This window comes from Chenopodium quinoa, unplaced genomic scaffold, assembly GCF_001683475.1.
Source record: "Chenopodium quinoa cultivar QQ74 unplaced genomic scaffold, ASM168347v1, whole genome shotgun sequence".
In the NCBI taxonomy this organism is placed as follows: Eukaryota; Viridiplantae; Streptophyta; class Magnoliopsida; order Caryophyllales; family Amaranthaceae; genus Chenopodium; species Chenopodium quinoa.
The window spans coordinates 2196999-2219409 of NW_018742205.1; the positions used below are offsets into that span (position 1 = coordinate 2196999).

The window sequence follows — 22411 nt, forward strand, 5'->3', positions numbered from 1 at the left end:
ACATAAATCTTAAAAAAAAAATCCTTGTAATAATGGTTGAGTAGTACATAATACGATGTATGTCACATACTATGTTAAGAATTTGAATATTTTTTTTTACTTAACTTTATGGTATCAATACATATTGTGGAAGGATACATTAATTTTTATTTTTTTTTATTCTTTTATTTATGTATAAGCTTTGTTTCTTAAATAGATTTTTCTAAAAAAAAAAAAATCAAAAACCTAAGGGACACACACTAAGAAATGACACGTGTTATTTTTAGTGTGTCTTTTAGTGTATAGTTAGATTGATTATTAATTAGTAACTACTTAAACAACTACATTTACATAATTCTCTTTACTTTAAATAAAATGATATGACCCTTTCAATTCTCTTTTCTAAATTAATTTAATAGAGTAAAATCTTATCCTTTTTAAAAAAAACGTGTAAACTAAAAAAAAAAAACTTACGCAATATACTTAGTACATGATTTTGTGGGATGGACAAAAGAAAATGAAACAAAGTAATAAGATAGAAAAAGGCAAATTCCCAAACATTGGGGGATGATGTAACAATTATCAAAATAATAAAAAAAATAAAAAAGCATTTAAAAGAAAAAAAAAATAGGGAGACATGTTTGACAGTGCACAAAATATTGATGATATTATTATTGTCCTTTATGCCTTTGTCCTTATTGTGTACTGTTCATTATTGAAAGCAAAATGTCTTAATTTTAATATTTTTCCTATAATTTATTACAACCCACTTTCAATACAATTTTGCGGAGTAATTTTCTTATATAAATTCTCTCTCCTCCTCTTCTTAGTTCTTACCCCCACCTCTTCTTGAAGAAGGAACCAACCCATTTCCAGAATCTCTTTTAAGGCTGCTGTTTGTTGCTCTTCTTGTTTACCTCTGCCACTCCCACTTACTCATACCTTTATTTCTACTGATTTTCTGCTTTAAAGTTTTCATTTTTTGAAGAAAAAATGTATGCAGAAACAGGTTTAATGTATCCATATTTCCAGAAGTTATCTCAGGAAATTCAGCCATTAGAGGAGCTTTGTTGTTACTCTCAAGAACCCACTTCTTCACTGGTATTCAGCTTTCTCTTTCTAAAGATTTCATCTTTTTGGGTGATTGTTTATACCTAATTTGTTTGAAGTTTGATTTTTTTTGGGTTTTGGGTATGAATGGTGAAATGGGTATCTGGGTTTTTTTTGGGTTACTAAATTTAGTGAAATGGGTATCTGGGGTGTTGTTTTTTGAGGTTATTGATTTGATATTGATAACAAGTTTGGATCTTTTCTTGGGTTAATATGGTAAATCATGAATGCTTTGATTTTGACCCACATTTGTTTAGCTTAATAAACCTTTATCAGTGATCAAACTGTTGTTAAGCTTGATTAAGCAAGTTAATAATTTTTTGTTTGATGCATAAAATTTGATTAGTATATGATTTGATTGCTCTGAATTATATGCTAAAATTGGAATTAATGGAGGTGATTGAAGTTACTGTAAATAAGTAAAAGAGTAGAGAAATAATGAGTGAATTCATAGTCACAACTAGCGTGTGCTTTATTCTCTTTTCCATTAAAAGGGTTTTGTTCAGAATAGCTTTTCCAACCCACTAAAACAAAGACAAGAGTCAATAGGACTTTCCAAAGAAACTTTGAAGGAGATAAGTGTGAGATGTTTTTAATGTAAAAATGGAGTTTTCTGGATTTGTGAGTTAGCTAAATTTGGGAAATTTTGGATTTTAGAAAAGATACCTTTTTTCAAAGGTAGAAGTTGATCTTTGCTGTACTTGATTAAAAAAAAAAGTTGGGTTATTTTATTTGAGGTTTAAGCATCCTACTTCATTTGTGTTGTGTGATTGTAATATATTGCATTTTCGGTCGAAGTCGATGTAAAAACAGGTTGATTCTCTTGGTTACTTCTCAAAGATGTGAATTGGTAAAATGTGGAAAATTTGGACAAAGTGGAAGCTAAAGCTAGATATTTGTTGGTACTAATGTTTTAAAGTTGGGTATGTAGGAAATTGTGTTTGTACAAAGTATAATTTCCTTTTTGCAGTTTATGTAATTGACTGAATGGCTTAATTGATGCTAAGCTTTCTCACAAATAACATCAAGTTGAACTACTAGATATACTTTTAAGTCTTACTTTATGAAGTACGACGTATGTATCAGCAAAGGCTTCAAATGTGTTACGCACTTATGCGCACTTATGCGGATTATATTCATGTCAGCTTGTGTTAACCATTTCAGCTTGTGGCAAGGCAAAATATAAGTATTGGGCTATGTCTGCCAGAAACTTGTAGATTCAACTTACCAAAGCTGATTTAGGTGGTAAACATGGATTAGTTCTATGTTACATAAATAAACTCAATGACTGATGTTGTTGCAGAACTAAATTATCCTAGAGTCATTGTGGTACACCTAATCAGCAAATTACTTTCTGCTACATGTGCTGAGATTGCGGCTTTGTAAAACATCGATTGAGGACATAAGTACAAGTCAATTATGTGGACAGTCATACTGTGTTATTGAGATCTTCTGAAATAAAAAATACGAGTACAATCAAATGCTTTCCATACATATTGGAGAGTCTGTCATACTATCTGTCACAATAATGGCGTCTAGCAAAAAACCTTTCAGGGGTTAGGTCTTATGTTAACACAAGAGCTAAAAAGAATTATTTCAGATATGATGTGACACTTTATATCTGTGATAATTGCTAATTTTAATTGTTTGTTTACTTATTCAGGACAGCATCATTACAACCTCTACAATCTCAGACTATGATTTGGGAGGCGAAGGGGATCTCTTCAAAGCACCCGAGCCCATAATTGAAGAGCCAATTGGGAGCCTCGATCCTATGACAGCAGCTATTGCTATGATCTCTTCTGTGGAAGATTCTGGGCTCAAAGTTAGTGACATGGAATCCCTGCAAAATGAGCAACTTTTGTGTGACGTTTTTGATGGATGCCAAAATGAACTGTTGGAGAAAACTACATCTATGGAAACTGCTGTCTCTGATGTTCTGGACATCAAATTTCCTCTCATGATGACAAATGAGGTCCAAACTGAAGAAAACAAATCACTTCCTGCCTTGCCCTTTTCAAAAAGTGGTAGCTCGGGGTCTTTAAACTCAATGGAATGGGTAAGTAGCGCCGCAATCAGGCCAAATTTCTTAGATTTTCCTGAACTGGATTTTGGAGCTGCTTATGGGATGAGGAGGGCATTCAGTGAAGGAGACATAAAGGTTAGGTTGAGAAGTCTTCTAAATATTCCCTCATTTTGCTTTCCCTGTAATCCCATGAAACTCTCTATTGAGAAACCTGTTGAATCATACATGAACAAGAGATATTTCTCACAATTTGCTCATCTGATTAGCATGCTTTCTTTGAATCTCTTTTGATTGCATATGGGAACTTGGCTAAGATATTGTAAGAAAAAGATATGCTAGATGATTTGTTGTGGTGAATGTGTGAGTCATGTCCTATATTGAGCAAGGAGCATTTACAAGCTTTCAGACCATGTAGAAACTAAGAAATGTTTAGATGTTTCTCACCGTTTCCACAGGATGGGGCTAGGTCATTGATTCTCGGTTTTTATGACAGACTCTAGCTAATGGCAATGTTAGTCTCATCCAATCTACACTCCAGCGGCCACTGCTGATTGGCAGTTGCACTTCTGAAGATCGCCTGCAGAAGCTTTCCAGATACAGAAACAAGAGGTCAAGGAGGAACTTTGGCCGGAAAATCAAGGTAAATTGGTGATCATTATGGGTTTTCCTTGGCAAGCTTAAGATTTGAATTTTTCTTTTGAGAATATCTCAGAAAAATTGTCTTATACGGTATACCTGCTTCAGTATGCCTGCAGGAAGGCTCTAGCTGACAGTCAGCCAAGGATTCGCGGAAGATTTGCAAAGACTGAAGATCCTGATTGCAAGAAGCAATGAGTAACAGAACAACAGATCTTACCGAGCAAATGTAGGAAAGAACATAGAGATAGACGACTTTTGGAAAATAACAGCCTTAGAATCGGTAGTGGTCTAAAGGAATAGCATCTATGAAGTATATGATACACCTATATATCAGGGTTTGCCTAATAAGTGTTAGACCACTAACCCTTGAAAAAAAGGAAAGTAGTAGGTAATCTTTTAATTGTTGTGATAAATTCCTTTCTAGTTTTAGCATAATTAGCTGCTTAGCTTAGATTTGTACATAGGGAATGAAATAAGGCTTACGATGCTAATACCCGGTTACTATCAGCGTGTATCAGTGAATGAAAATGTCTCTTGTTACTAGCTCTTTTCTGTTACTGCTGTTGGTTCTTTTTGCGAAACATATACTACTATTTGTGATCACAGGCGCAAAAACCGGGGCTAATATAGGTATGTTTGTTATGCTATCAAAAAATTGACAGGAGCAACTTGGAATCTTGAAACCTCAGCTAGATGGGAGGTTTTTGGTTAGGTTGATATATACAGCACATATAGAACAGACAAAAGTTTGCATGTTGTTGAGACTAAGTCAAGTGGGTCACTTGATGCTTATGTTTCTCAACAATTATTGATGAATGATTTGTCAAAGACAGTGTTAACTAAGACTTAAAAAATCAGAAGGAAAGAAGGTTTTGTTTGCTACTTGGTACTCTGAATGCAACAAAAATAGACCTTTAATTCAGATTTTGTGTTAACTCCGTATGTTTTGAGCCACTAACTACTACAGGTTATTTGCTGGAATATTATGCTGAATCTTATCATGAAAATAATATCCATTTACTTGTCCAAACGCCAGGATTTACCATTTCTTTAGAAATTTGTATGTTTTTGGTCCTGTACAATGCCAGCATGCCAAGTATATATAGCCACGTTCGAAAGTCGAGTGTCCTTATGAGTATACGACTAATACGGGTACTTAAGGTGAGAGTAAGTATCATTAAGGCACCAACAACAATAATACCAAAGCTTTAATCTAATTCAAAGTATGTAAAAGTATTAATATTGATATAATGAGCTTTTAATCAACTGATGGATATGTGGTCTATTTTTCAAACATAGTTTTTTGAGGGGCTTGACGCTACTAAGCCTACTATGAGGTTGATGGCTGGATATTTATGAAGCTTATTCATGCAAATAAATTGTTTACCTTGAATACAGCACTTCAAATTAATTTGTAAAAGTTTAGTTCAAAAAGTATATGTTTAACAGTTTATAATTTATACATTTCCAGCTTATTTGATATATACGGAGTACGAAAGTTGCATTGTAGGGGAAAAAAAAAAATACAATTCCAAGGTAGCAACATTTGCTGGATCATAAGCAGGATGAATCTAGACATTACCTGGTTTCTGTCAACCTTAAGCACAATGCATCATTGAGAAGTAGAAACTAGCAAATTATGTAAAATGCTCGGTTTAACTAGAGTGTCAATTCGGATCATCGGTTGGGTTTAAGTTGGGTCTAGTTGGGCAGGGTCATTTCAGATTTAAGTAATGCTAAATTAATATGCCTTTGTTGATCAATTTTAAGGTAGGACCACTTTAGATTGAATCTAGTTGTTTTGGATCGGGTTAGTTTTTGACAAATATTTAACATGATACTATGAGTGATTATCATGTGTTAGAAGTTGCAAGAGTATGTTGGTCTAACAAAGAAACTCTTTATATATTGGTCTAATTAAAGATTAAGCTTTACAAATTCTGTAAAAGAGTCATCATCCTGTAGCCTTACATACATATAACCAATAGTTTAACATGGCCAAAGAGTCTGCTTCTCTAATTCTGCAATTCCTTCTTCATTGTCTTCATCATAGGCTCATAGCTTACTAAACTTCAAGAACCATCTTCTCCATGCGCCGAGGCTGCGACATCTATTTCTTCCTCATCTCCTCTACCTTACCATACCTGTTGTAAACTTCAGAACTAGGCACGGTTTTTCAAAGCAAGTAACTACAGAACAAGAGCAAGAGCCTTGACCTCAAGGACGATGTGACCGAAAAAGTCCACCTCTTGGACAAATTTCGATCTACACCTTTTGAAGCCAATAATTCCTGTGGCTCTATGTTGACACTGAAACAAATTAACGGGAATTTTGTATCAATCAGAGGCAAAGCCAAGAGCGCGACAAGGTCTAAGACACTCGACGAAAAGGCAGAAGGTGAGATTCTAGGCAGACGAGTCCTCCACCACTTCTAAGCTAAGTAATCCAGCCATACACGATTGTCCCATGTTAATTAATCCAGCAATTAATGAAATATCATTGGAATTAGTAGGGTACAAAAAAAGTTGAATGAATTACGACTATATTAAGAGGTAACGCTACCCTACAAATTCATTCAAACCCACAACTATACAAGGCAGCATTCAAGTATTGACCAAACTTAGAATCACATTGACCACCATGAGTATTGTTGCGTTTGAAGGTTGCTCTCAATTTCTTGTTCTCCCTAAAACTAGAACATAGGACAGAGCTGAGGAACCCGGATAAAGACGGTGATTCCCATCCTTGTGTCATCAGAGGTCGAACTTCAGTGGAAGATCCGTCTAGATCGTTCTGCCTGCCACTTCTCCGGTACACCGGAGTTTTCCATTACCGACATAATTTATTCTATATGATCAAAGCTAAAATTATACCAAAGCCTAATTAAAGTTGTACAAGCTTAAACACGAGAAAGTCATAATTACCACCTAAAGAATAACATACAAGTATTAGTGGTGAAAGGAGTCTTTTTGGTAGACTTTTCCATTGTTTTCTTGCTTTCATCATCTTTTTGGAATACTCTTTAACATTTATTTTTAACATCTAACTATTTGTTCGTCTCATTCAACCATTGTCATCTTCCAGCAAAACTTGTTATTTGTGAATTCGATTAACATTATATTCACAAATTCCAAAAAAAAAAAAAAACAAACTCCGCAGCACCATGAAAAATGCTTTCTTATATAAAATTGAAAAAGAGAAAATTGGGATAGAAAATCTCAACCACCTTACCCAAAAATAATACAAAAAAAGAAAAACCGAAACACCGCGAAATTACTTGTTTACATCAAGTTAAAACTGAGAAATTGGTATAGAAATTCTTAACCACCATTCTTCGAACAAACCATGTTTGATTCAACAAAAGTCATAAAGCTTAGTAAAATCCATTTTGTAACCCAAATTTATTATTGCCTTGATCCCCCACCAAATAACAAAATATTACTGTAGCAAATTATTCTAGCTACCAACTAAAAACTTCGAATAATTAAACTCTACTATTTTTAGAATCGTGAACATAAACTATATAAACAACCACGAACTTGCCACCTTCATTTCATAAACAGAAAATAACGTTAGAATAAAATAAAATAAAAATAGAAACCTCTTGCCATTATAATTGCAGCTTAAGGCCAGTAACAAATTCACAACCATGGAAAGACCAAAATCGAAAACAGCTAACATCATCGTATCCTTCAATCTTCGAACCACCATTAATTTCAACATGCCCACAACTTTCGGACTGATCGAAATTGTGTTACATTACGAATTAACCTCGAAAAAATGCTAACAGCTTAAAATTGCATACATTTGCAATTTTGCATTACATATTATACATAGTCCCGTAAGTTTTTCTTTCATTCTTTCATGGCAGCCATGAAATTGATTACTTTATTGCCTAGGATTCATATAACATTAAATTTAACCGTATCATTAAGTTCACACTATATAGTTACATAAATTTAAGACTAATCATGAGTGTCACAAACAAGAAATAATTTCATTTCTCAAATTCCAAAGTTTTTGGAACCAAAAATTTAACTCACCTTCATCCATTGTTACATTTGCAGAACAATTAACAAACAAAATTTTAAAAATTGAAATTAATTTATAAAATGCAATTAATTGATTAGAAATAAAAAAAAAAGGAAAATTAGAGTAACGAGAGTTGGTTCTTTCTTTTCACGGAGGATAACGCCGACCCATCTTTCTCTCTTTACTTTCTCTCTCCTCTCAGTAGTCAATCCCCATTCTTTCTCTCTCTAAAACTGATGAACATTTTTCGATTGATTTTCATTTTTTAGGGATTTTTAATTGTCTCCGTTTACATCAAAATCAGCGAACCCCCATAAAATTAGATCCCTTTTTCATCTTCCTTTTTCTCTCTTTGTCTCTGTTTAATTCAACTTTTTCTGAAAAAAATTTCCCCCAATTTCCCGCCTAATTCTGGTTCTTCTTCAAATTCCCAGAAATTGAAGAACCCTAATTGGCATTTTCTCTCTGTTCTACTGTTATGTTTTTGTAATTTTTTTTTTTGTGATTGAGTGGTGTGTTAATTGTTCCTCTGTTGCTGCATCGGCGGATTTTTTAATTTTTTTTGGGTGAGATTTGATATGTTAGGGTTTGTTAATTAGGGTTTCGAATTCGAAGATTGGTTGTTTTCGGATTCGAAATTCTGGGTTTGGGTTTGATAGTTGAGATGATTATCAAACGGAGCTTGAAATCGACAATGCCTACCCTAAAACGGTGTCGTGTTATTCAACCTTCGAAAACTGAGGATGAAGATAGCAATGATAGGAAGAAGCGCAAATCCAAGAGCTATAATGGCAGTAATAACAATGGAAGCAATAGTAGTAACAGTAATAATAATGGTGGGAATTACTTCCCTTTGAGTCTTCTCGGTGAAGTTGCTGCTGGCGTCATTCCTTTCAGTGGATTTCATCGGATTTTCTCTGATAATAATAACAATAATGCCGATTTCCGGGGTTTCGCTGCGTCGTGGTGCAGCGAGGTTTCGTGCTCCCCTGCCGAGGAGGAGGATGAAGATGAGGATGAGGACGACGATGATGATGATGAGGAGGAGGATGGGAGGAGGGGGAGTTTGAGTAAGGTGAAGACTCGTCATGTCGCCGAGGTGGCGAAGGAGAGTCCGAGACCGCCATTAGTGAGGACTTCGAGGGGCCGAGCTCAGGTACTTCCTTCTAGATTTAACGATTCAATACTTGATGATTGGAAGAAGGAGAAGACTAGTAAGAATAATAGTAATGCTGCTAGTTTTAGAGAATGTAATGGTGATTTTGATTATGATACTAATAATGATGATGAAGATGATTATGTTGGTGTAAGGAAGAATGAGAAATTTGGGGTTAAAGCTCAAAAGGGAAAGGTTTGTGGGAGTAAAAATAGGGGTAATGTGCATAAATTTGAAGAGGATACTTGTGGTGTTTCGACGTCGACTGAGGAGTGTGGATATGATAATGGTTTCTATAATGATGAGGAGGAAGATTATGGGTGGAGAGGTGGGAGGTCGACGAATCATGAGGCGAGGAGGTACTTGAATTCCCGTAGTACTTTAACGTCGATTCGTGATAGAGGGCATTGGGTGGAATATGAGAAGTCTGCCGTTGGTTATCATGGTAATAATGGCAGGTTGATGAGGGATCATAGAAGAGAAAATGGTGTGATGGGTATGGATGAATTTGCTCCAGGTGATATAGTGTGGGTAAAATCGGGGAAAAGTGATCCAGCTTGGCCAGCAATAGTTATTAATCCAGCATCGCAAGCTCCTCGACAGGTTTTGGAATTCCGTGTTCCTAGAGCAGTCTGTGTGATGTTTTTTGGGTACTCTCAGAATCGGAAGCAAAGGGTGAGGATGAATTATCTGTTTGTTATTAGTTGTTATTAATGATTTGATAATTATGGTTTAGATGCATTTATGATTATGATTTTGGAATCTAATAATATACCATCCTACACAGGACTATGCTTGGGTAAATCGTGAAAGGCTTTTTCCATTTGCAGATAATGTGGACAGGTAAAGCTCCTTAAATTATGTTTTGTTTCAATCTGAATTTTTTGTGCTTGCATGTTTGCTCAAGTGCTGATATTGGGTGGTCTTTTGATGAATTCAGGTTCCAGGAGCAATCCTGCCTGAATGGTTGCGAGCCCAGCAACTTTCACAGGGCGCTAGAGGAGGCTTTTCTGGCAGAAAATGGGTTTATGGAAACATTTATGCAGGAGATTAACATGGCAGCTGGAAGCGCTTCTTGCATGAATTCCATTTCTAGAAGGGCACAGGGGGGTCTGGGCACTGGGTTAAACCAATACCAGGATATGCACCATTATAGCCAGGTTAGTCTATATCTTTCTTTGACTCTGATTTTTGATGATATCTTTATCTGGATATGTGGTGCTGTCTGAGCAACCTGGGAGTTAAAAGTCATGCTTCAGAAATCTGGGATTGTGGAATGTAAAGAAGGCATACTCACTGAGCATGGTTTGGTTATCTCTTAGTTTGATAATTAGTGAGATTTTTTCCCTCCTAATTTTGAGAATGAACAATATAGATGGTTCCTTCTGGGACATAAGCCATGATCTTGTATACACACTTTTCAAAAAATAATTTCATTATGACTAGTTGTGCTGTCCTAGGCACCCTGGCTTAGTCCATTTTGAAGGATAGTATCTTGCCCTGACTGATTTATAAAGGATGGGCTCACACTGAAGTACTACTATTGAACATGCTATTACTTCTTTTGTGGAAATTCTGTTTATTGAGCCATCTCTTTTTTTCTTTCAATGTACATGACTATGTTTACTCTTACTTACAAGTGATAATTTACAGTCAAAGTTTTGTAAGTTTGACCTTCAAAAGAGAAATGGTGCAACTAATTAGTTACAGAGGTACTATATACAAAGTATTATATTAGGATGAAGAGTATTTTTTAGTGGCTAAAGGGTTGATCTTAGTCCTCAATTCTCACTAGCAGTGTTGGGTGTGATTTCTTCTCTTTGCAAATCCTAACTGAAAGGAGTAGAGTTACGAAAAGTAACCACACAAGCCCTGGATGAGGAGGGAGTATTTATTTGTGGGCATAGGGTGTGGTGGAGGTGCCGGACAAATTGTGCAGTATTCACACACAGGATGGCCGTGTTTACCCACCCGTGTAGACTGTGTACTGTCTGTGTTTAAAACATCAATAATGGTAGCAAGGCTGTGTCTACCTGCATGTGTCATGCAGTGCCATCCTTTTACCTCTAACTACAGTATCAGGGGTGGAACTGCTGCTTCTGAGAACATGGCAAGGTCATGTGTGCCCTTTGCTGATGCTGCTTTTCTTCACTTCAAAACCACCTTTTGCTTTCACAGCCAAGAATGTACATAATGTAGCACTAAACAAAAGTACAAAACGGCATGACCAAGATGTGTGTCCAAGACAGCAAGTAAAACTGGCTCAAAGCAGCAACCTGTGGGTGCTTCCTTTGGAACCCTTGTTCAGTTGTTTCAAGGCGATCTATAGGTTTCCCTGCACCTAATTGAAGTGAGGCACACTTATGTAAAAATAAAAAATTGATAAAAAAAAAAAGCTGTGCTTCATTGCACCAGTGAGCTCACTTCAAAATGAGTGAAAAAAAATCTGGGAAAAAAAGTTGTTGAAGTTTTAACTAAAATTTCTGCGTGTTTGAGAGGCTGAGCCATTTTTGTTTCATTAGTTTCAACCAAAATGTTTTTGACCTTCTAAGTTTAACTAAACTTTTTCGATGCTGCAGAATGGCTTTAAGAAATCAAAAGACACACCATCCTGTGCAGGATGTGGTGCTGGCCTTCCACTTAAGATGAAGAAGGCAGGAAAGGCTTCAGGCTCTGAAGGTCACTTCTATTGTACAGCTTGTGCTAAGGTTGGTAGAAAATGCAATTATCTTTCATTTTACAAGCTCTGTTCTTTTTCTATCAAGCTTCTATTTTACCGGAACAAACACAGTTTTTTCTGATGGCCTTCTCAGCCTGACCCTCTTTGTTTATGTGATTGTGTGTGTAAAGGTATGCAGATAACATTTGTTGTATATGCTTGTCTAATTGACTAATTTTTCCTTTCTATTTCAGTCACTAAGATTGAAACAATACTGTGGTATTTGCAAAAAGATTGGAAATTACTCAGACAGTGGGAAATGGGTAAGACTACCTACATCTTGACAGTGTATGAGTTTTTCTTGTTTGAGATCAGTAAAGCAATAAGTTAATTTGTTTTTGGATAATTTTAATCATCAGGTGAGATGTGATGGTTGTAAAGTTTGGGTTCATGCAGAGTGTGACAGAATCTCAAGCAACCTTTTCAAGGTTTCTTTTCCTTGCTGAGCTACATTGAATTTCTAGTTATTAAAAAGAAGGTTTAATGTTCACTCTTGATGATGGCAGGATCTTGGGGCCACTGATTACTACTGCCCTGATTGCAAAGTGAAGTTCAACTTTGAATTGTCAGATTCAGAAAATCAAATTAGAGTCAAGTAAGTATTTTCCTTGTTAAACATAATTATTTAGTTTGAATATATTCTTGTGTATAAAATATATTACTTCCTATAATTTTTTCCCTTTCTTTCAAGGGCTCTTTCTTGGGCAAAAAAGTTTAACGGCAAGTGCTCTTCTGTTCTTCAACACAGGTGTTATAAGAATAATGATCAGGTCAAGCTGCCAGACAAGGTCAATGTTGTTTGCTCTGGCATGGAAGGCGTATATTTTCCTAGCTTCCATTTGTGAGTACTCTTCTTATGGCATGGATGCATGCACTTTCGAGAAGTGTTCTATCTCCCAAAGATAATGTTCTGGAAAATGTTCTAGTTTCCTTGTTTTCATATGGTATTGGATTGTATGTTGTGGTTATTGCTATGATGATCTATCCATTAATCATAAGATATGATATAACCTGTGAACCATCTCTTAAGCATAATAATGGTGGTATCATGGTGTGTCTACATTGGTGATCCACTTGGACATCTGGTAGGTCTGAAGAGTGAAATAAAGCATGGTTAATGACCTTTTGTTCCTTAACATGCACTTATTTATTTTCTCAAATTGGGCTGGTCATGGGATTATGGGAATGCGCAGGTGCTTCTAGATGTGGACTCTAGCTATGACTTCAACCTCAAATTCCATTGTTATGTTGTGAGTTGTGACAGTGTGTTAGAATCCAACTCCTTTTGATGTATTAGATTCCATTTAAGTGCTTTCCTAGAGTTTAGGTTATGTTTTCTTAGCTTGAGGTCCCATTATTGTGTTACTGTCAGATCAGTGTTCACTAGGGATTCTCCTTGTATGTCATTTAAAGCTCTTTAGAGGGCGAATGATTAATGAAATCTTAAGCCTTCTACCAAGTGTTGCCTTGCTTTTATGCTTGTTTGTTGTTAGACCTTTATAGATATTGTGTCTTACTTGCATATTAGCTCCCCTCCAACCCAACTTGATGCGCTAAGGACTCGTGGTTCGGACCCGGTTGTGCCCGCTTTGAAGTATCGGCCGTCACAAGCCCCGACCACCCACACTCCGTCGCCCAGATAGACGTGAGTGCTCCTGAGATTCTATTGCCCGCTTGTGTTGCTTTGTGCTCACAAGCGCCTCTTCCGCTCAAGGCTAGCGTTCTTGCCGCCAAAAGGCTAGAGCGCGCCGCACGTTTCGGGGTCCAAACTCCCGGACCGTGACACAGTGGCAGATGGCGCTGTACTATGTTGGTCGATCTTGATGCGTTCTGACATGTTAATTGTTTACATACTCCCATTATTTCAATTTATTTTCTCTATTCACTTTTGTCTTGGAGAAAAAGAATGGTTGTTGAATGTAGCATAAAAATTTTGAAAGCAGGTAGTGAGAAAAGAAATACGACATGGCTTTGAAATGGTGGAGAAAAGGAATTATCTGATGGAGGGAGATGAAGTGACTTTAACCTAAAAAGAAAATGAGACTTCATCTGTGACATCCCTAATTGAACTATAGAAGTTTAATAGTATGAATTATTTAAGGGAGGGAGAATATTTTTTTGTCTGTGGTGAACTTGGATATAGCTGTAAATCCTGTACTGCTGTATCTCATGTAGAACATATCACTGTAAGATCAAAGTACCACATGTAAAACTGAGCGAAATAGACTTTGTAATTGAAAAAGTTTCATAATCCTGAACTCAATATGGCCTTCTAGCCTATACCACAAGTCCACAACTTCCTTATGCATTGTATCCAACATCTCATGTTCCTTTAATTTGCATAGTTAGATTTCCAGACTGCATAAAATCTATTGATGAGAAAATTTTAGTGATTTTCTATATCTCTACCTTTGTTTTAGAGTTGTTTGCAAATGCGAATTCTGTGGGTCAGAGAAGCAGCAACTTAGCGAGTGGGAAAGGCATACAGGTTCGAAAGTGAAGAACTGGAAGACGAGTATTAGGGTCAAAGATTCCATGCTGACACTGGAGCAATGGGTATGTACTTCAGCACTTTATATGCAACATTTTTTCAGTTTTCAGTCCTTTTACCCACGTTGCAGAAATGTTGCTAATGTGTAAAGTAGCTTGTACCAGCAATAAACTTGCAAACCACTATCTTGGGCCAAAAGGTCTGTATTATGATAGCTTGAAGGCTCATTTTCGATTGTTACCATTACATGTGCTTATTATGGCATGGAGGCTCATTTTCGAATGTTTGGAATAAAAACATCTATCTGTCTCTTTTCAGCTGCTCGCAAGAGTACTATTACTAACTATAGCCTGTAGTTTAATGACTTATCCATCTACTTGGTAGCTGTAATTTAACAAGTCACTGTTGTTGATGACATATATCGAAATACTAAAGCTTTTTTTTTTTTTTTTTTTCCCCCTTCTGTTTCTTCAGATGTTGCAGATGGCAGAATTTCATGCACAAGCTGCTGCTTCTGCTAAGCCTCCTAAAAAACCTTCGCTAAAGGTTCGAAAGCAGAAATTGCTATCTTTCTTGCTAGGTAATTGATAATAAAAGGATATGTTTTCTATTATACATGAATGGAAATAATGTATCCTTTTTTTATGGTGACTGCATTGTTGTTGCATCTACAGAAAAATACGAACCTGTTTATGCTAAATGGACCACAGAAAGATGTGCTGTCTGCAGATGGGTTGAGGATTGGGATTATAACAAGATTATTATTTGCAATAGGTATTTTGTCTGAAATCTGTTTGCCTGGGTTGTGTACATTGTCTAGCAAGGATAATGGTGGGGCTGTGTACACTTTAGCCTTCTGAATAATGAGATGTTCCCGTGTTCACGACTTTATAAATTTAATCATGTTTAGATGCCAAATTGCTGTCCATCAAGAGTGCTATGGAGCTAGAAATGTTCGAGATCTAACCTCATGGGTATGCAGAGCATGTGAAACACCGGAAATTGAACGCGAGTGTTGCCTTTGTCCTGTAAAAGGTATGCTTGCACTTATTTCAGACTGAACATCGAAGGGAGATAATACCTTTTTGCATTAAGTTTTATTTTTTGTTGGTTCATTGTTTGTTTCTGATTTAGGCATTGGTGATTGTGGAATCATGTGTTCAGGATTGATCAGTACTGATTGACTATCTTTTTAAATTGGTTTTGCAGTTGAGCTTTCCTTTTATGAGTGTCTTGTTAGTTGTTTTAGAGAGGTGGCCTTGCATTGACTAACCTATAGCATGTCAGCCTCATTGATGTGGATCCAATTCACAATTTCACATCACTCATATAATGAACTCTTTTCCACACCCTCTGCCCCCTTTCTGTTCTTTTCCTGTTGAAGAACTATTCAGAATAAGTTCATTCTTAGTCATGTACTTGTGTTTTGGAGTCAAGCTCACGGAATGACTTTGTCTCTTATACAGGAGGTGCATTGAAGCCTACTGATATTGACACATTATGGGTTCATGTTACTTGTGCCTGGTTTAGGCCTGAAGTTTCCTTTGCAAGTGATGAAGAGATGGAGCCTGCTATGGGAATATTGAGCATTCCATCAAGCACTTTTGTAAAGGTATTTCATAAATATATGGTGCCAAACTGCCATTAATCTTGTATTATCTTTTAACTGAAATGCCTTTGTAAAGATCCGATTACTGGCGTTTAACACTATTTCCATGTAATCTGGAAGCATGTCTTTAGTTTTTTTATTAGGAGTTTTTATCTTTAGAGGTTTTTTTTTTTTTTTTTTTGGGTGTGTGTGTGTAGAATTTGTATATATTTATATATTTTCCAGTTTTAGAGCTTTTGGTAATGTACATATAATATGCCCCATATACATTAATCACCTTTCTGTTTTCATGAGCTGCAGGTGTGTATAATTTGTAAGCAGATACATGGTGCCTGTACTCAGTGTTGTAAATGCTCAACTTATTACCATGCCATGTGCGCATCAAGGGCTGGCTACCGCATGGAGGTACTGGATTTCTTCTTCTTTGGGTTATCGCTACTACATCACTTGTTAGCAATTTTATTATGAGGTTGTAGAATGGTTTTAGATTGAGAATACTTTTGAACTAAATGTGCAATTTTTTTGGCGCACATGTATATTTTTTTTCCAAAAATAAAAGTCCATACACATATATAGCTATATAGCATAGTTAATAGTATGCAACTGCTTTATCACTTAGAGATAAATGATGTTGTGTAATTGTCATGATCTCTCTCTGTTTTTTTTTTTTTTTTTTTTTTTTTTTTTTTGGGTATGTGAGTGTGAGTGTGTGTGTGTGTTTGTGAGCTCCATCTTCTTGTCTCCATTCAACTGTCTTTCATATACCCCGATGAACTCTGTCCATTAACATTGTCCAGCATTGTCGTCGTAGTTATTTTAGTTAGTAGTAACAAGTGAGTGGCGTTTTCTTCCGTAGTACCAAAAGTTTTCTTTCCATTAGTGTTTTTTTTTTTTTACATGTCAGCTTATGTGTTGAATGTTTTATTTTGGGTAATTTTTCAATAATGGTGCTAAATTTGCCAATACCTTTTATTGCAGCTGCATTGCTTGGAGAAGAGTGGGAAACAGATTACTAAAATGGTTTCATACTGTGCTTACCATAGGTATTTGATAAAAAAAAAGGGGGGAGGGGGGTGGAATGGAAAGAGGAAGTAAGAGAATCATATTGCCTTTTGGACTAATTCTGTATATTATTGATGCAGGGCTCCTAATCCAGATACTGTTTTGGTTGTACAAACCCCGACAGGGGTTTTCTCCACCAAAAGTTTACTTCAGAGTAAAAAACGGTCTGGTTCAAGGTTAATATCATCTACGAAGTCAGAACCTGAAGAGGCTCCAACACAGGTCAGTGAAGCTGATCCAGACTCTGCAGCACGATGCCGAATATACCAGCGTTCCAAAAACAAGAACTGTAAGGTAGGCTTGAATTGTGTTAAACTACGCAGAAAAATGCTTACTATCTAAGCACTGTTCTTTTAGTCTGCCTCAGGCTCTTGGGAGTAATTTAGTGTAATCTTGTTCTCTTGTTGAGATTCTTGATCTATGAACATGTTTCCTGGATGGCTTGGAATTCATTATGTTTGATTCCTAACCAACTTACTCCGTATTTGCCTTATAAGATAGTAATATTTTTATTTGGGTCTTTCATTTTCTTATATTTTTATTCATGGGTGTTGCCTTTTACTTATATGATGCCACCTATGCTTCAAATACGTTAAACCTGGAGCCTTGTAGGTGATATTTTGCTTTGTGAGAGTGATAATTATAGTTTTATTCACTTTTTAGGAGAAAGGGCACAATATGATGCTTATCACTTTAGCTATTGTCCTATATCTTTTGGCTTGATTAAATTATATAAGTTTAATTGCGGTACAATTGCAAAAGGCTTGTAAGTATCTTATGTTGTGATTTTGTGCTAACTAGAGGGCAGAAGAAGAAGCTGTTGCTCACAAAGTTAGGATGCCTTGTCATCATTCTTTGCAAGAGATGGAACGTTTGAATGCATTTAAAGTAAGCATTGTACTTCTTTAATATATTCCATTGATGTTTGATTCTACCCCCAATCTTTATGTGGGCCTGAGACAATACTAAGTTAGTCAAAATTTCATTTCTTATTTTGCAGGTGGTAGAATACCCTAAGACATTTTCGACTTTTAGAGAGCGGCTATACCATTTACAGGTGAGGTTTATATTGTCAACTAATAGCTATTGGCTTTAGTTTCTTAAACTTGATTCTGAAGCTTAGCATTTGCTCTGAGTGCAGAAAACTGAGAATGATAGAGTTTGCTTTGGTAGATCTGGAATACATGGGTGGGGGCTCTTTGCTCGCCGTGACATTCAGGAAGGAGAGATGGTCAGTTATTTTTGTTTATTTGCATATAATGGTGAACTGCTCTTTGGTGGTTTCTGCCCTTTAATATAACTATACTATCAACTTTTGAAGCTGCCATAGTTTTCTCTGTCACTGTTGAGTACAATATCTGTGTTTTCAAATACCGTCTATGTTCCTCACACCTTAAGTTACATATTTGTGACTTTTTAAAATTGGTGCCGCCTATGCATTGGTTTCAGGAATTATATAATTGTCATGATATGCATCTGCATCTGCTTTATGAAAACAAAAGCATATAAGTATGACACTCAGAATCACTCTCTCTAGTTCTAAATTTCCACATAAATCTTTTGGAAAGATGCTTTCAAAATATCAACGAGTTTATCATTTTGATTGTACATTATGCATGAGATAATTTGGGAGGACATGTAGGATATAGTAATCAATCTGCATTTCTCCCTTCATGAAATAATTGTGGGCTTGTTTCTTTAGAATTAAATTGTCTCACATGCACTCTTCAGGTTCTTGAATATCGTGGAGAGCAAGTGAGGCGCAGTGTTGCAGATTTGAGGGAGGCTCGTTATCGGATAGAAGGAAAAGACTGCTATGTGAGTTACTTGTGGTCCAGTATTTTGGTGCACTAAAACTCAGTCTTCGTTTGACAATTAAATTTCTGTTCTGTATTTAAGTGACACAAACAATTTCTTCATCAAATTATCTTGTCGTCTTAATCATGTAGAAGTAAAGTCTTCACTAAATTATCTTGCGCTTTTTTATTATGTAAAAGTAGTTGGTGTCAAAATGTTTCCAAATTACTATGAGAACAGCTTTTGCACTCACAGTTGCAAATTTGCAGATATGTAAACCTTATCTAGATGTATGCCTGAAACCTTGTCACAGCCACCTGAATTGTGACTTAACATAATTTGTGGATCTTACTGGGTAGTACAATGGGAGATGTTGAACAAAAGAACATTGGATGTAAATGAAAAAAGAGATTAATTATTCTTTTTAGTGTGGCCTTTACATGTTTAAGAGCAATTTTATTGATTTGATACTACTTAACTTGTTTTAATAGTTTTTCTTTTCCTTAATGGAACATGGGAATAAAATTGCTATGTGTACTTGTAGATTTTTTGAACATTCCCTTGTCGTTTTGTGCAATGTTTTATACATTTTATTTGTGGCTTTATATTTGAAAATATGAATTTGTAACATGAATTGTTCTGACAATACACTAGAGCTGATTTGTATCAATATTTCTGTAACAGCTGTTTAAAATCAGTGAAGAAGTAGTTGTGGATGCTACTGACAAGGGAAACATAGCTCGCCTAATCAATCACTCAGTAAGTTATTTTTACACAGTTACTGTCTTGCTTCCATGGACCGTATATGAAGATTAAGAGGAACAAGTTGCATTTTCAGTTGTGCTTCTCATGATTCCGTTGTTTTTTTTTTTTTTTTTTTTTTTTTCCCTAATATATATATATATATATATAGAAAAATTTGCTTACTGAAGTATTGTTTCATCTATAATTGCAGTGCATGCCGAACTGCTATGCAAGAATTATGAGTGTAGGTGATGATGAGAGTCGAATTGTTCTTATTGCCAAAATGACTGTTCCAGCTGGTGACGAGCTAACGTACCTCTCTCTCTCTCTCTCTCTCTCTCTCTCTCTCTCCCCTTTGCACGCACTTGTGTATTTTTAGTTTTCACTTTGATTATATCTCTGCTTATTTTTATTTATCTTGGAATGTTCATATGGCAGGTATGATTACTTGTTTGATCCCGACGAGCCTGATGAGTTTAAGGTGCCCTGTTTATGTAAAGCTCCAAACTGTAGAAAGTTCATGAATTAGGCTACAGCATACACATTGTTTCTCCTCGCGGAGTTCTAACCTGCTCGTCTTCATCACCTGGATTTTTAGGCTTAACCTATTTGTAACCCCTTTTTGGCCTCTTACAAAATGTGTATAATCCCCTCTTTGTTTTAATAAAAGTGCCCCTTAAAAAAGAAAAGAAAAGAAATGGAACAAAAAGAAAGTATATGTAGTGTGTTTATTAGGTAGGTAGTCTTGATGTATATGGTTAGCACACATTTTTTTTTGTCTTCATTTGTTGTTAAAGCATTTTCCTTATGCAAATAGCTTAAATGTAATAGTTTGGCTTCAGAGCCTTCAGTTCTCTTTGTTTCCTCAATACAGTTATACATGTGATGATCTTTGAATACATGATGAATACATGATAATCTATTTCTGTATTTCCCGACTTCCTCGTTTGGAATACTAGATTTTAATTTTTGTTGGATCCGGAGGTCACTCTTTTGAACTCTTCTGAAGCAATTTTATGTCTATATATAAAAAGCGCATGTTTCAGAAAGAATTACAGATTAAACCACTAAATTTTTACAGCAGCAGTAAAACCTACATTCCAGCATGGATCTTAGATTAGCAAAAAAACTTACTTAGCTGAAGATGCGAACAAATAAGCAAAAACTTATCAGCAGTTATACTTGCATTTCTTCATGGATCATAGCTTAGCAAAAGTTGAAGATGGCTTGTTCATATTATAGCAAAAGAATTTTCATGGATCAAAGTCGAGGTAGTTGGTTGCATCTTCAAGTTTCACGTCTTGGTGGACAGCAGCAAACTAACTCTCTTCTGTCAAAATAAGTTTATGTAACTTGCCTCTCTGAATCAGAACAGCTGCTGTTGGAAACCACTGCAACAGTCAAAACTTTAAATATTCAGTAAAACAAACCAACCCTTTTGAAGATCCTATCATAATGATAATAATGATGATTAAGGTAAAAATTGTCACCAGATTGTATTACGAGGGATTCACTGGGTGGACCTGGGTAAGAAAGTAAGGGTTTTTTTTTTGGTGTAATTAAGGATGAAATTAGGAGAAGAGAGAAAAATACGATTGTTTGGAAACAACTTTGTCTTCCATATCTCTAACCTTGTAGAGTTGTATGATTTTGAGTTGATGGTATGATATCTTACTTCTAAACTTCTACTGTACTCGAGTAGTGGAGTAGTGACTGTAGTGTAATAAAGACAGAAAAGTTGGACCAAATTGTCCACATTGTATTGGGACCAAGGTTAATTTTTCTGTTCCTTACTAGACATGTACTCTGTAATTCTAGGACCTTTGATCAATAATACGAGTATCTATTATCATCACCATCACGAAGTGTAGGGTAAATCATACTCCATACTTCATATTCCGTATAAATTTGATAGTTAAAAAACAACGTACATTGAAACAATTGTAACAAGTAACTATACTTTTTTTTTTATGAGACCAAGTAACTATATTTTTACTTTTGTTTAAATGACTTAGAATGCTCAAAGTGAAGTACGTGAATAATATAAATAGAAAAATATGGGTATTTAACAAATCCAAAGGGAAAGTCTAATACTTGTCTGAGATAATCCCTTAAAATTTGCCCAAATATTTCTTTTTATGCCACCCGATTGCAATGATCATTGAGGTCGGTAAGACGAAGCCAAAGACTGAGTTAATGCCATTACTACATATAAGCCACGGATTAATTGCCCATAAGGTACATATCAATATTATTTCTAAATGCAGTAAATTATTTGAAACTGAAATCATGATTAGATGGAACAAGTTGTAAACAGAGACTTTCATAGTTCAAAACAGAGGTCAGTTGTTCCATTGAGCTTCACATCTCCACAGACACTGCCACAGCGGCAAACTATCTTCTGTCAAGTTAATTCATGCAACCTGCAATCCTGCATCACCAAATAGGAACCTGGTTAGAGACAAATCTACAGATTTACGATCTCAGCAATAAAGTTGCATCAACTGTGGAAGAAACATCTCCTGCAGTTGTTAAGTGTGTCGTTTGTAACAACAAAGTTCTCGTACCAAAACCGAAAAATTCGTAAGCTAAATCAAAGACAACATATCAAGGAAGATGCACATTGGAAACAGAACGTCCAACATTTTACAACAGCAGTTAAACATACTAGCATTTCTTCATGGATCACATAGCTTAGCAAAAGTTTAAAATAGCTTTGCCAATATAACAGCAAAAACAGTTTCATAGATCAAAGTAAAGGTTGTAGGTTGCATCTTCAAGTTTCATGTCTTGGTGGACAGCATGTCAATAGGTTTATGCAACCTGCCTAACTGAATCATCAGAACTGCTGTTAGAAACCAAATTGTAACAGTCAAGCTTCAAAAATTCAATACTAGATGAGGCATGTTGAGACTTGAAATAAAGGTAACTAGTGAAAAATTCTGACAGAACTGCTTCCAATCACTGTAATTGAGTTGCATCTGTTACTTTATTTGATAAGAGTTGCATCTTAGCAGTAGCGTTAATGTGTTATAGGAGTCACTTGA

At 35.7% G+C, this 22411-nt stretch overlaps 2 protein-coding genes across 2 annotated transcripts; both read left to right on the forward strand.

The window, feature by feature from the left end:
- Nucleotides 1-744: 744 nt before the first annotated feature.
- On the forward strand, nucleotides 745-4311 carry LOC110728735 (putative zinc finger protein CONSTANS-LIKE 11). Its single transcript, XM_021908383.1, has 4 exons — nucleotides 745-1080; nucleotides 2753-3250; nucleotides 3609-3755; nucleotides 3860-4311. Exons 1-4 carry the CDS (start codon nucleotides 973-975, stop codon nucleotides 3947-3949), a joined length of 843 nt encoding a protein of 280 aa, XP_021764075.1. The 5' UTR covers nucleotides 745-972; the 3' UTR covers nucleotides 3950-4311.
- Nucleotides 4312-8450: 4139 nt separating this feature from the next.
- On the forward strand, nucleotides 8451-20302 carry LOC110728743 (histone-lysine N-methyltransferase ATX5-like). Its single transcript, XM_021908393.1, has 23 exons — nucleotides 8451-9617; nucleotides 9730-9785; nucleotides 9883-10102; nucleotides 11522-11650; nucleotides 11856-11924; nucleotides 12021-12089; nucleotides 12168-12256; nucleotides 12410-12502; nucleotides 14082-14217; nucleotides 14627-14732; nucleotides 14827-14926; nucleotides 15063-15187; nucleotides 15619-15764; nucleotides 16062-16166; nucleotides 16740-16804; nucleotides 16904-17117; nucleotides 17625-17711; nucleotides 17824-17880; nucleotides 17965-18054; nucleotides 18555-18641; nucleotides 19305-19379; nucleotides 19576-19676; nucleotides 19803-20302. Exons 1-23 carry the CDS (start codon nucleotides 8451-8453, stop codon nucleotides 19891-19893), a joined length of 3477 nt encoding a protein of 1158 aa, XP_021764085.1. The 3' UTR covers nucleotides 19894-20302.
- Nucleotides 20303-22411: the final 2109 nt, after the last annotated feature.

Bases quoted from the DNA above. Each gene is read 5' to 3' on its own strand.
- LOC110728735 (XM_021908383.1), top strand. From the start codon at position 973: ATGTATGCAGAAACAGGTTTAATGTATCCATATTTCCAGAAGTTATCT. The intron at 1,081-2,752 runs GTATTCAGCTTT...TTACTTATTCAG, and splicing joins AAGAACCCACTTCTTCACTG to GACAGCATCATTACAACCTC. The intron at 3,251-3,608 runs GTTAGGTTGAGA...TTTTTATGACAG, and splicing joins TCAGTGAAGGAGACATAAAG to ACTCTAGCTAATGGCAATGT.
- LOC110728743 (XM_021908393.1), top strand. From the start codon at position 8,451: ATGATTATCAAACGGAGCTTGAAATCGACAATGCCTACCCTAAAACGG. The intron at 9,618-9,729 runs GTGAGGATGAAT...CATCCTACACAG, and splicing joins CTCAGAATCGGAAGCAAAGG to GACTATGCTTGGGTAAATCG. The intron at 17,881-17,964 runs GTGAGGTTTATA...CTCTGAGTGCAG, and splicing joins AGCGGCTATACCATTTACAG to AAAACTGAGAATGATAGAGT.